General features: G+C 43.2%; 1 protein-coding gene across 1 annotated transcript; it reads left to right on the top strand.

Moving 5' to 3' along the window:
* Positions 1-6,679: 6,679 nt before the first annotated feature.
* Positions 6,680-10,807, top strand: LOC147626635 (uncharacterized). Its single transcript, XM_086816697.1, has 2 exons — positions 6,680-9,432; positions 9,955-10,807. The coding sequence occupies exons 1-2, from the start codon at positions 6,735-6,737 to the stop codon at positions 10,404-10,406; spliced, it is 3,150 nt and encodes a 1,049-aa protein (XP_086672823.1). The 5' UTR covers positions 6,680-6,734; the 3' UTR covers positions 10,407-10,807.
* The last annotated feature ends 1,327 nt before the right edge of the window (positions 10,808-12,134 follow it).

Genomic DNA, 12,134 nt, shown 5'->3' with positions numbered 1-12,134 from the left:
TGCCTCACATATGCTCACATTACCACATCATCACAAAAAAATGTTGAAAAATAGAGCCACATCATCAACAAGTAGGCTTGTGTTGCCACATTATCACAAAAAAAATTTAGAAAAAAAAGTGCAACATCATTATGTAGGCTCATGTGTGCCACATTATCACCCAATATATATATATATATATATATATATATATATGATTTATTTCCAAAATAATATAAGAAAGAGAGGAAGAGAAAAAAGGAGAAGAAGAGATAAAGAGAGAGAAAGAGAGTGAGAGAAGAAGAGAGAAAGAGGGCTAGAGAGGGCATATGAAATCTTCCCCCAAGAAGAGAACCTAACTAGGAAGAAGAGAACCTAACTAGGAAGAAGAGCCAGCCAATGCAACCAAAGCCACCACAAAAGCCCAATAATAAACTGGGCTCCACATCTCCCCCTAAGGCACAAAAGATCAAGAATCAATTGGGCTCCACATCTCCGTCCAAGGCGTAAAGCATGCCCACAACCATGCTGACCAAATGAGGTAGAGATGCCTAGGTCACTGCAAATCCATATCCCACGATCTCAGCATTGTAATACAAGCAACCCATCCTCACAATTTACTAACATACATGCCATATTGGGTGTCCTAAATTCTTCCATTCTCATGGACAACCCAACCTCATTCACACTCGCATTATCGATCATCTTCGTTGCACATCAACACTCACTTGATTCCCTATCTCCAACTATGTGTAATAGTCAAAGAAAGCATACAAATAAAGTATCCAAGAAAGTGGTGAGTTCAATTTTTTACCAGAAGGAGATTTAACCGGGGTCTACCTTTTGCCCAATGCCCATGCATGATACCTGCAATATATATACACACGAGCTGTGCATCTAGTAGACACATCAATAGACTATGGGATCTCAAGCACCTGCATTATGCCTCATAGTTGACAGCTACCTAGGTACATTTCTAGATGGGAAGGAGATTTAACCGGGGTCTACCTTTTGCCCAATGCCCATGCATGATACCTACAATATATATACACACGAGCTGTGCATCTAGTAGACACATCAATAGACTATGGGATCTCAAGCACCTGCATTATGCCTCATAGTTGACAGCTATCTAGGTACATTTCTAGATGGGAAGACCATGGCGGCCGATCCTGGCCCATGGTATGACCCATCACATGGACCTTCCTCAAATCAGGAGGAACCTTCAGTGGCCTCTTCTTTAGCCCCACCACCGATTGATTCACATTACCTCCATCCTTACCAGTGCTTTTGCTAAGGCCAAATATCTTGAGCCATAGAGGCCACCCAGCTTCATGGCAGTATGGGCAAAGTCAACTACCATACATCAACAATCTAAAGATCTTGACTCCCAAAGAAAGGGATTTCAAGAAGAAAGCAACACAGAGAGTCAAAGAAAGTAGACGAGTTGGTGAAATCGTCAAAGCGAAGGAGTACACCACCTTCCTCCCATTGCCCAAGCATATCATTTGCATATTTCACTATGGGCATCACATTTTTTTTCATATCTCACATCTCAAGGCACACACAAACACATGAACTTACAATTAACCTCATCAAGTTGACCCTCCAGGTACATCTCTGGATGGGCAAACATGGGGGAATCACGGGGTGTAAGCTTGGCCCATGGTACGACACATCGCTTGGAGAACCCTCGATCTTATACGTACATCCAATAAGCTTCAATGCATGTAAACTCATCTACTTTTCTAATTCAACACACTAACAAAAACTCACCTTGGCCATCATATTCGCTATGGAACTCATTCTGCTAATCACATAGTGCGGATCACTTCTACCAACAGTAATTACCTAATTTTGACAGGCCCCAACCATTTACACAATAAAACGAGGCCCCACATGAAGAGCCTGTACATCACCTATACCTTTCATGCATCTCATCAAGCTGCCTACCACCACAGCTACCCAAAGCTTCTCACTAATATTCCTTACTTTCGGTTATAGATTAGTCCCAAACCATAGCATTTAACCTTGGATGCCAACTTCATAGCGTATCTTGGACCATCCACACCTATCCACCCCAGTATTAACTTCACCATTGACTTGGATGATGTGAGAATGTGGTCCACCATTAAGAAGGGGGTATGTTAAGCACTCTGTAGGTTAACATGATTTCACCTGCCCGACCTACTGTAAGGTGCTTTGCCATCTTACCCACTCAAACATGCATTATCTTTTATAAAACGATGATGGAATACATAATAAAGGCGGCCTTACCTTATGTTTAATGTTAAATAGGAAAAGTCTAAAGACTTTGTGTGCATATTTGCTTAAGAGTAGTAATAGAGATGAGACCATTTTTAAGTTTGGTCGGCCTAGTGTGAAAACTGGTCACTTGTATATAAGTCATTTTTGACAATAAGTAATACACAATCATTCCCTTGCAGTAGTTTTCTTGTGAGCTTCCCTTCTTTTCTCTTCTTGCTTGCTTGCTATTGGATTCTTACATGCTATATGGGTGCTTATTTTCTTGTGAGCTCCCCTTTCGTCCCTCTTCTTGATTGCTTTCATACTATTAGATTCTTACATGCTAGATGGATGCTTGTTTAAATAGGTTTGATTGTAGGTTTCTCTCTTCCACCATTAGCTTCTTCTTTTCTTGTCTTTTATCGCAAAGGAGCATATCCTTGTGCCTCCATCTAGACATAGAGATCTCTTCCTTCACTCTATTAGCAAAGGAGTCGTGTGATGATAGAGTGAGGAGACTACGAGCTAGTGCACCCACATTGAGAAGTTGCATTTGGAGGGTTTGAAGGCAAGACCCACATCGAGAAGTTGCATTTGCAGGGCTTGAAGGCAAGATCCAATGACACACGATTCAACAAGGCTAAGGTAAGCTCTTGACTTGAACACATTGATCATAAATTAATTAAAGTATCTCGCATTTCTTGGGAACTGCATCTCATATGGAGATATTGGGTTCTAGCAATAATTTAAGTCATCTAGCTTTTCTCGGGGACTGCATCTCATATGAAGATACTTGGTTCCAGCAATGTAGTCCTGCATGGTCTCTCTTTCTCTTGCTTAAAGTTGTAGATTTGTGCTATAAGGCTCCATTGGAGAATTCCACAACGAAGCTGTGTCTCAAGACCTCTTTTCAAGTGGGTTTAGTGCCCTAAAATGATGGCATGCTTTGCCTTCAATTCTAAATGAAAAACTCTTCATGGCATCATCAATCCTTCCCACCGCTTCACAAACTTGATCAAACTTATATAGGTACTAAATGGAATATCTTATTTTGTCAAATTTGGTCATCATCCTTGAGATGTGGATTGGCTTTGTTTTTCCTAATTTTGAGCCTTAAAGTGTTTCTTCTTGGTAGCATGTGTGTTCTGCACAAGTTATAAGTTTTTTTCTTAGTGTGAGTTTTTTTGTTTTTTTTAATCCCCTTATGCGGCTCATGTCTATAGGCTTACCTCTGTAGGCCTATGTTTAGGCTTATCTCTGTAGGCTCATGTATGTGGGATCACATACTTTTTTTTTGTATGAAATAGGCTCATGCAAGTCTGGTGAGCTGGACTCATCAAAGCACGCCTAATAGGCTCATGTTTTGTGGGAATCATGCTTGTTGGCTCATGTCTTGTGGGCTCATGCCTTGTGGGATCACAGCTTATGCTTAGCTAGGTTCAGAGATTGTTTTATGAAATAGGCTCACGGTTTTTGGTTTTTATGAAATAGGCCAAGTAGTTGCATGGGGCTCCAAGTCTACGATAGGACTGATTATTGGGCAACTTTATGCTCTAATAATTGCAAAGGAAAAGTTAGGAATTTGTATAACATAAACATCTTTATAAGACATAAGTATAGGTGCATCCTTACAAGTCTTGAAGGTGAGCTGGACTCATCAAAGCACGCCTAATAGGCTCATGTTTTGTGGGAATCATGCTTGTGGGCTCATGTCTTGTGGGCTCATGCCTTGTGGGATCACAGCTTATGCTTAGCTAGGTTCAGAGATTGTTTTATGAAATAGGCTCACGGTTTTTGGTTTTTATGAAATAGGCCAAGTAGTTGCATGGGGCTCCAAGTCTACGACAGGACTGATTATTGGGCAACTTTATGCTCTAATAATTGCAAAGGAAAAGTTAGGAATTTGTATAACATAAACATCTTTATAAGACATAAGTATAGGTGCATCCTTACAAGTCTTGAAGGTGGTTTTAATTGGTTGGTACAATATTAGGTTCACATTCCTATATACCTATGGCTGTAGGTTTACGTCTATAGGCTCATGTCTATAGGCTTACGTCTATAGGCTTAAGTCTATAGGCTCAGGTCTATAGGTAGGAATTTGTATGGCATAAACATCTTTATAAGACATAAGTATAGGTGTGTCCTTTTACAAGTCTTGAAGGTGGTTTTAATTGTCTGGTCCAATATTAGGTTCACCTTCCTATATACTCATGCCTATAGGCTTATGTCTATAGGCTCACGTTTGTGGACTCACGCCTCATGCCTCTAGAGTCATGGCTCATGTTTGTAGACTCACGAATTATGTCTTTAGACATAATTCGTATGTTTGTAGACTCACGAATTATGTCTTTAGACTCATGTATGTTAGCTTTTTCCACGGGTTTGTAAGTTCACTTCTCCAAACCCGAGAGGTGGTTTGGCCTAGTTTTTAGAGATTGTTGTGGACTTGATAGGGATGATAAAGGTCCATAATCCTACTTTATAGTATTTTTGCAAGTTTTTGCTTGGTTTTTTGAGATTTTTTTTGGGACTCGATGGGGATGATTAAGGTTTATAATCCTAGTTTACAGTGTTTATGCAAGTTATTGCTTTGTTTTTTTATTGTTTTTTGTTGATTTTAGATGCTTCTAAGTTACCAATTCCAACAATGCATGAAAACTTTTGAAATGCATGAACAAAAATCAACTTTCTCACTCAAATTCGCACCAAATGGAGCTCAAAGCTTATGTTTTCGGAGTGGATTACACTCATGATCACAAATGCTAAGCTATTTCTTAGCTCAATACAACAAGATCAAAGCCTCGTGGGCTTCAAAATCATACAATTTACCAAGGAAATAAATGTTTTTCTCTTCCAGGTATGAAAATACGATGACCTAATGCAAACAAGCTTCAGAACAAAATAAAAACAACAAATCCAACACATCCAAGGCTCCAAAACGGTATGTTTTCCAAAGTGTTACCTTCTAATCAACACATGCCAATATTGGGTGATCCCAATAGCTTGGAATGGAAGGAAAAATGAAGCTAATAAGCCCTAGGCTAGTCCCCATCGGCAGTACCAAATTTGTTCAATTTAAGAGCTTCCCTTAGCCTTTGCCAAAACAACTGTCATTTGGTCTTGCCTTAGAATTGCAAATACAACTTCCCGATGTGGGTGCGCTAGGTCGTCCATGTCCTCACCACCCTGTTGTCACACTAGAATGCTTCCTTTGCTAAGGGGGTGAAGGAAGAGCTCTCTTTACCTAGATGGAGGCAAGAAGAGCATGGCCCACACAGTGAGTGGTTCTGTCTCACAAGAGGTGGGTAGAGAAGAAGCTAATGTGAAGGCGAAGCCTACACTCAAACATATTTAAGCAAGCAATCCATCAAGCATAAAATTCAAAAAATGGTGGGTGGTGTAAAAATAATTGAATTGGTTGAAAAAAAAAAGCAATAGGGCACCAGAATGTTGTTTTGCATTTTCATTAAATAAATTCTATGAGTTTTTCAATCGATAAGAGTGGTTTTTTAAGGTTTCATTTTAGTATCTAATTATTAATGGTGGCTGAAAAAGTCAATTTGCATGCAATATCCTTTTAGTGTCTTTTGGAAAGTTTTTTCGACCGCTCTTTTAAAGTCATCGTTTGGGCATTCATTTTTTGTCTCACCTTGCGTCTCTTTGCTACACACGGACTGATTGTCCTTGTGTCTCTACTGATTGTCCTTGTGTCTCTCCCTTTCCCTCTGCAGCATCGCATGCCTCTGTCTCACAATCTCTGCTCTACACCGTGTCTCTCTCTTCTCTCTTCTCTCTCTCTCTCTCTCTATGGTAGGCTACTCCCTCTCCCTCTATGCCCATGGATTCTCTCTATGTCTCTCGATCATGATCTCGATGTCTCGCTTTCTCTCTTTTGGCGGGGGAGGTAGGTTGACGTGGAGGAGGAGGGGAGTTGCAGTCGTCGTGGAGGAAGAGAGGGCAGCCTTGGGAGTTGCAAGTCGAGGTTGCGTTGAATGGAGGGGGAGGAGGGACTCGGGAGGCTGTATTAATTACGTGCCACGTCAGCTGTATCAATTAAATGCAACGTCAGTGGCATTTAATTAATACACCGATAATAGTTTGTGAATATATTCTTTTTTAAAAGTTTGGCTGGCTGGAATTAGATAGAACAACACACACACCCTACATGCCATCGCTTGGAGAGGGGGGGCTCGAACCCATGATCTTGGGACTCTCGAGAACCACCTTAACCACTCCACTACTACTAACTCTCCGTCAACATAGCGTTTCTTTTTTCAAAAAGAAGAAGAAATTGAGAATAAGCATTTTTTCCACGTTTTCAATATGGCGTGGCTGGGAAGGTCGGTCAACTACCGCGGCGACCGCCGCCCCAAAGTCATCTGGAAGTTGTTTGAAGAAGAAACGTGCCTCGGCCCCGTCAGCAAACAAGCCTGTAGACTAGTAGCTACGTATGCATACGAGCGTGTTGTCGCCTTCATGTTCATTCCGAGAACCGAAGCTCACGCATGGCGGAACCTCCTGGACTCGCCTTCTTCTGCACTTTACTCCTGTTGAGTCCTCTTTTACTAGCAGGACGGGCTGAGCAGCAGCTGCCTGCGGACGCCCTCACTCTGCTTGCCTTCAAGGCCTCCGTATCAGACCCCCTCAACCATCTGGCCTCCTGGTCCTCTTCCTCTAGAAATTTCTCCTCCTGGTTTGGGGTCTCCCTTTCATCGCCATCATCTTCTTCCTCTGCTGATTTAGCCATCATCTCCATAGCCTTGCCTTCATGCAACCTCTCAGGCTCCTTGCCCCCTCTCCTGGGCAACCTCTCCTCCCTCCAGTATCTCCAGCTCTCAGGCAACAACTTCTCAGGCCCCATCCCGCCCCAAATATATGGCCTGCCCTCCCTTATCTCTCTCAACCTGAGCAACAATTGGCTCTCGGGCGCAATCCCGCGCAGCTTTCAGCGCATGACCCTCCTCCAAGAGCTCGATCTCAACACCAATTGCCTAACGGGCGGCATCCCTGAAGACATTGCCAACAGCTCTGTGCTCACAAAGCTCGATTTGGGCGGCAACGCACTGGGCGGGACGCTCCCCGTTCAGCTGGGCACCCTCCCCAACCTCATCAACTTCACAGCCTACTCCAATGGCATCTCCGGAGATATACCTTCCTCACTGGGCAACTTGAGCAAGCTGCAATGGCTGTATTTGGGCTGGAACAGTCTCAGCGGAGAGGTGCCTTCCTCTTTGGCAAACCTGCAGGATCTTCTGCTGCTGGATTTGGCCAGCAATGTGCTCTCTGGAGGCATCCCTGCTCAGTTGGGAAACCTCAAAAATCTAAGGCTTTTGCGGCTCTACGGTAACAAGCTCATAGGTGAGATTCCAGCCCAGCTTGGAAACCTTACCAGCCTGCAAGCTCTTGACTTGGCCATGAACAACCTGCAGGGTGCAATCCCCACAGAGCTTGCAAAGCTTTCTTCTCTTGAGCTCATCCATCTCAACCTCAACAGCCTCTCAGGGCTTTTCCCTTCATGGCTAGCACAGCTGCCTCGCCTCAACGAGGTCTACCTCTACAACAACTCTCTCGCAGGCCAGATGCCACAGTCTCTGGGCTTATACAGCCCACTCCAACGGCTCGATGTTTCCCAAAACCTCCTCCATGGCTTAATCCCCCCTTATTTGTGTGCCAGAAACTCGCTTCAGAGGCTCATTATGTTCTCTAATCAGCTTTCAGGACCCATTCCCAGTGGCGTAATCAACTGTCCTAGTTTAATCCGCCTGCGTTTAGCGAATAATCTGCTTAATGGCTCGTTGCCAAAGATCATCACCCCTCGTCTCTCGTTGCAATACATGGATATTTGTAACAACAGCCTCACAGGCACAATCCCTGCAGAGATTGGCAATGCCTCCTCTCTACAAGCCTTGCTCATCTCTCAGAATCAATTTGGTGGTGAGCTGCCCATGGAGCTACAGAATTTGCAGCACCTACAGGTATTCTTAGCTTCGCAGAACAACTTTGTGGGCTCCCTCCCTTTGCAGGTATGTGCAAACAAGCCAACGTTGTATAGCTTGCAGTTGGATAGCAATGCATTCTCAGGGACAATTCCCTCTCAGATCTCCACTTGCACAGGCTTAGAAACCCTCTACTTGAGTAACAATCATTTGAGCGGCTCAATCCCAGAAGAACTGAGCAGATTGCCCTCTCTGGGCTACTTGGATCTCTCTGTAAATGATTTGAGTGGGGTTGTTCCGAGTATATTGTCTTCGTCCTGCTCTCTAGTGAGCATCAATGTTTCCTTCAACAAGCTTACAGGCCCATTTCCAGATGATGGAGTCTTCACGAACCTCACTGCCAGTGATTACCAAGGCAATGCAGGACTGTGCGGGAGCCTTCAAGGCTTGCAACCCTGTGCAGACAATCTTTTTGCCAGTGCAAGGGAATCCAACACCCATAACAACAGCAAGATTGGGCTGCTTTCCTATTTACTGCCAAGCCTATGCTTGATCATTCTACTGCCCTTACTTGCAAGCATTTTTCTGCTGTACAGGAAATGCAAGGAAGTGAGCCATATGCTAGAGAGGCAAGCCACTACTAGTGGCAACCCGAGTGTATCGAGCATCACCATGTTCCAAACCTCTCTAATTCTCACAGATGAAGACATACTGGATGCAATAAAGGAGGAGAATTTGATAGGGGAAGGGGGATCAGGTAAAGCTTACAAGGGTGAAACAAGTGCCGGCGGCGAAGCGTTTGTGGTGAAGCAGCTATGGGCAAGGTACTCAAATGGAGAGGGTAGCAGAATGGGCTCATTGTATGATCATGGATACAGGGCAGAGGTGGAGATACTTGGGAGGATAAGGCACAGGAACATAGTGCACCTTCTATGCAGCTGTGTCACCAGAGATCATGATCTACTAGTGTATGAGTACATGGCCAATGGTAGCTTGGCTGATGTTCTGCAAGACAAGGGTAAGGCTGGCTTTCTGGGCTGGGACTCTCGCTACAGAATTGGCGTGGAAATCGCCCAGGCCTTGTCCTATCTCCACCATGACTGTGTCCCTCAGATATTGCACCGTGACATCAAGTCCCACAACATCTTGCTCGATGCCAGCTTCACCGCCCACCTCTCTGACTTCGGCCTTGCAAAGCACCTGCAGGGTGCCAAAGATGCTGAGACAATGTCTGTCCTTGCAGGTTCATGCGGATACATTGCCCCTGGTAAGTCATAGTTCATTTCAATTATGAAAGGCAGCATGGAAACATTCTCAGGAATAGCTGCACCACATTGATGCACACCATTCTCATCTATGGATAGAGTATAATCTGCTCTGTCTTCCATGGGCTACTAGAGTCTAGTCTCATCCATATGTCAAAGATTCTAAGCACTTTAGCGTTAAGGGGTTTACACACCCTGCCCATTCACATTGTCTTGAGGATAGACAATAGTGTCCCATTTCAGGTTAGACCCTTGATAGCTTATAGAAGGGCTTTTAAGCACATCATACCTTTTAACCACATCATACAAAGGATAACCATTGGAGTCTATGATCTTAGAAGGGTTTCCTTAGTCTTGAGCTCTTCATATAGAGTTCATGATATTTTGGCTTATGTATATATGTGTGTATGTGTTGGTTTATGTGTGTCGGGGGGGGGACGCTTTCTTATGAAGGGTGGGATCTTTCAGTGTTCTGATTACAAACACTAGATACAACTGACATTTGGCAACTTGTGTTTCTATAGAATATGCCTTCACCCTCAAAGCAAGCGAGAAATGCGATGTTTACAGTTTTGGAGTGGTTTTGTTGGAGCTAATCACTGGAAGAAAGCCTGTGGAATTAGGGCTTGATGGACAAAGTGAAAGCCTAGTGATGTGGATTAATAACAAAATGATCCAGAATGCAGAGGAGGTAGTTCATGTGGTGGATTCAAGACTAGGACACATGAAAGAATATGTGGAGGAGGAGGCTTTCTGGCTACTTAAAGTGGGCTTAATGTGCACAAGTCCCTCCTCATACTGCAGACCTTCCATGAGAGAGGTTGTGGAGATGCTAATCAGGCCTAAGATAGGGAAGACCAGCTCCTTCTCTTCTTCTTCTACCACCATGGATCTCAAGAAACTGGTGGATAAAGAAGATCTCAGAGTGATGAAAGATGCTCAAGACTACACTCCCAGCAGCCACTTATTGGACTGAAATTCTTTGAATGAAAGGACAACATGTTGCCTGTGCAGCCAATGAGGTGATAGCTCAAGTGGTGAAGTTGTTTGCCTAGGACCAAGAGGTATTGGGTTCAAAACCCCCCTTGGTGCTTCCTCGGTGGCATTGCCTATGGGTGGATAAATAAGTGCCTACGGGCGGTGAAATTTGGTAACTATGGGAGGATCTTGGGCCAAAGGCCAGTTGGAAAAAAAAAAAACATGTTGCTTGTGCAAACTTATCATAGTTTTGTTATGTACCCTTGTAGAGATCATGAGAAGTCATGGTGAAAATCTATATGGCCCTATGGTGTATTACTTCTGCTGTAACACCTTTATGTATAGCTTCAAATGCTATGACTGCATTAACAAAGATAAGTAAATGTTGTTTTTGAGTTAGCATGCCACATGCTGCACATGGGCATTCCAACTTGATCACTATCAAGACAATGGAAATAACCTCATAATGCTCAATGGTTGCATTGTGTGGAGGTAGGCAAAATCCATGATGATTGCACTGAAGATTGGGTAGAAGCAGCCAAACAATTCTCAACCCCAGAACACCCTCTGATGATTGCACTAAAAATTGGGTAGAAGAACCCAAACAATTCTCAGCCCCAGAGAAACCAGTGATGGAAATGGTGTCGCAAAAAATGAAAGACTTTTCTTTTACATTTTTTTTTAAAGATTTTGTTTTTTGCTTTTTTGGCTCATGTCATGTCTGTGGACTCACATCTGGTGTCTAATGGCTCACATCTGCTGGCTTACATTTGGTTACTCACACCAAGTCTAACAAGGTTCACATGCCACATCTAACATGGTTCACATGTCATGTCTGGCTAGCTCACATCATGCCAAATTAATGTGACTTGTTTGCATGAAATAGGCTCACATGAGTTTGGTGAGCTTGGCTTGGTGGGCTCACATGTGGTGCTTCACACCACATCTAGCTGAGCTCACATAGATAGACTCAAGCGAGTTTGGATGAAATAAAAGTCAGGTGCAACTACCTCTAGGCTCACGTCATGTCCTATATTAGGCTCACGTTATGTCTTGTTGGGCTCATGGTATCTCACACCTGATTTTTGTGTGTGGGCTTATGTCCTCAACAGAGTTGTTGGGCCTAGTTCTGTAGCTTTTCATAGTTTCTTGGACTTGATTGGGGGTGATTTGTGCATGTGATGGAATGTTGAATGGCTATTTTTTTGTTGTTTTGTAGTTTTTCATGGTTTCTTGGACTTGATTGGGGGTGATTTGTGCAAGTGATGGAATGCTGAATGGTTATTTTTTTGTTGATTTTATGTGTTCTTTGCTACCAATTGTATGCAAAGAATGACTAAGAAGAAAAAATAACTTTCCACACCCTAATCAACAAGATTGGAGCCTCTAGCCAATGTTTTTTTGGAGTGGATGTCACTCCTAATCACAAGGCTAAGAAACCCCCTGGATTTGATATAACAAAATCCAAGGCTTATGGGCCTAAATCTCATGCAAATGGGCAAGAAAGTTTTGTTTGAACTCCCCTTCTTATATCTTCAATCCTAAACCAAAGAAGATTGAAAGCAATAAAATCAACTCATCCAAGACTCCAAAGCTTCATTATTTCTTTCGGAGTGTGGCCTTCTAATCAACATCAGACAAATATAGGGTAAGCTCAAAAGCTTGGAATGGATGGAAATCGGAGCTAAGCCCTTAGCTACTTTCTGGGAGCAGTGCCAATTATGTT

Source organism: Cibotium barometz, chromosome 22 (assembly GCF_041138505.1).
Source record: "Cibotium barometz isolate CiBa-2024 chromosome 22, ASM4113850v1, whole genome shotgun sequence".
NCBI classification, from domain to species: domain Eukaryota; kingdom Viridiplantae; phylum Streptophyta; class Polypodiopsida; order Cyatheales; family Cibotiaceae; genus Cibotium; species Cibotium barometz.
The sequence above is the reverse complement of the archived record's forward strand: the minus strand, read 5'-3'. Positions and strand labels throughout refer to the sequence as shown.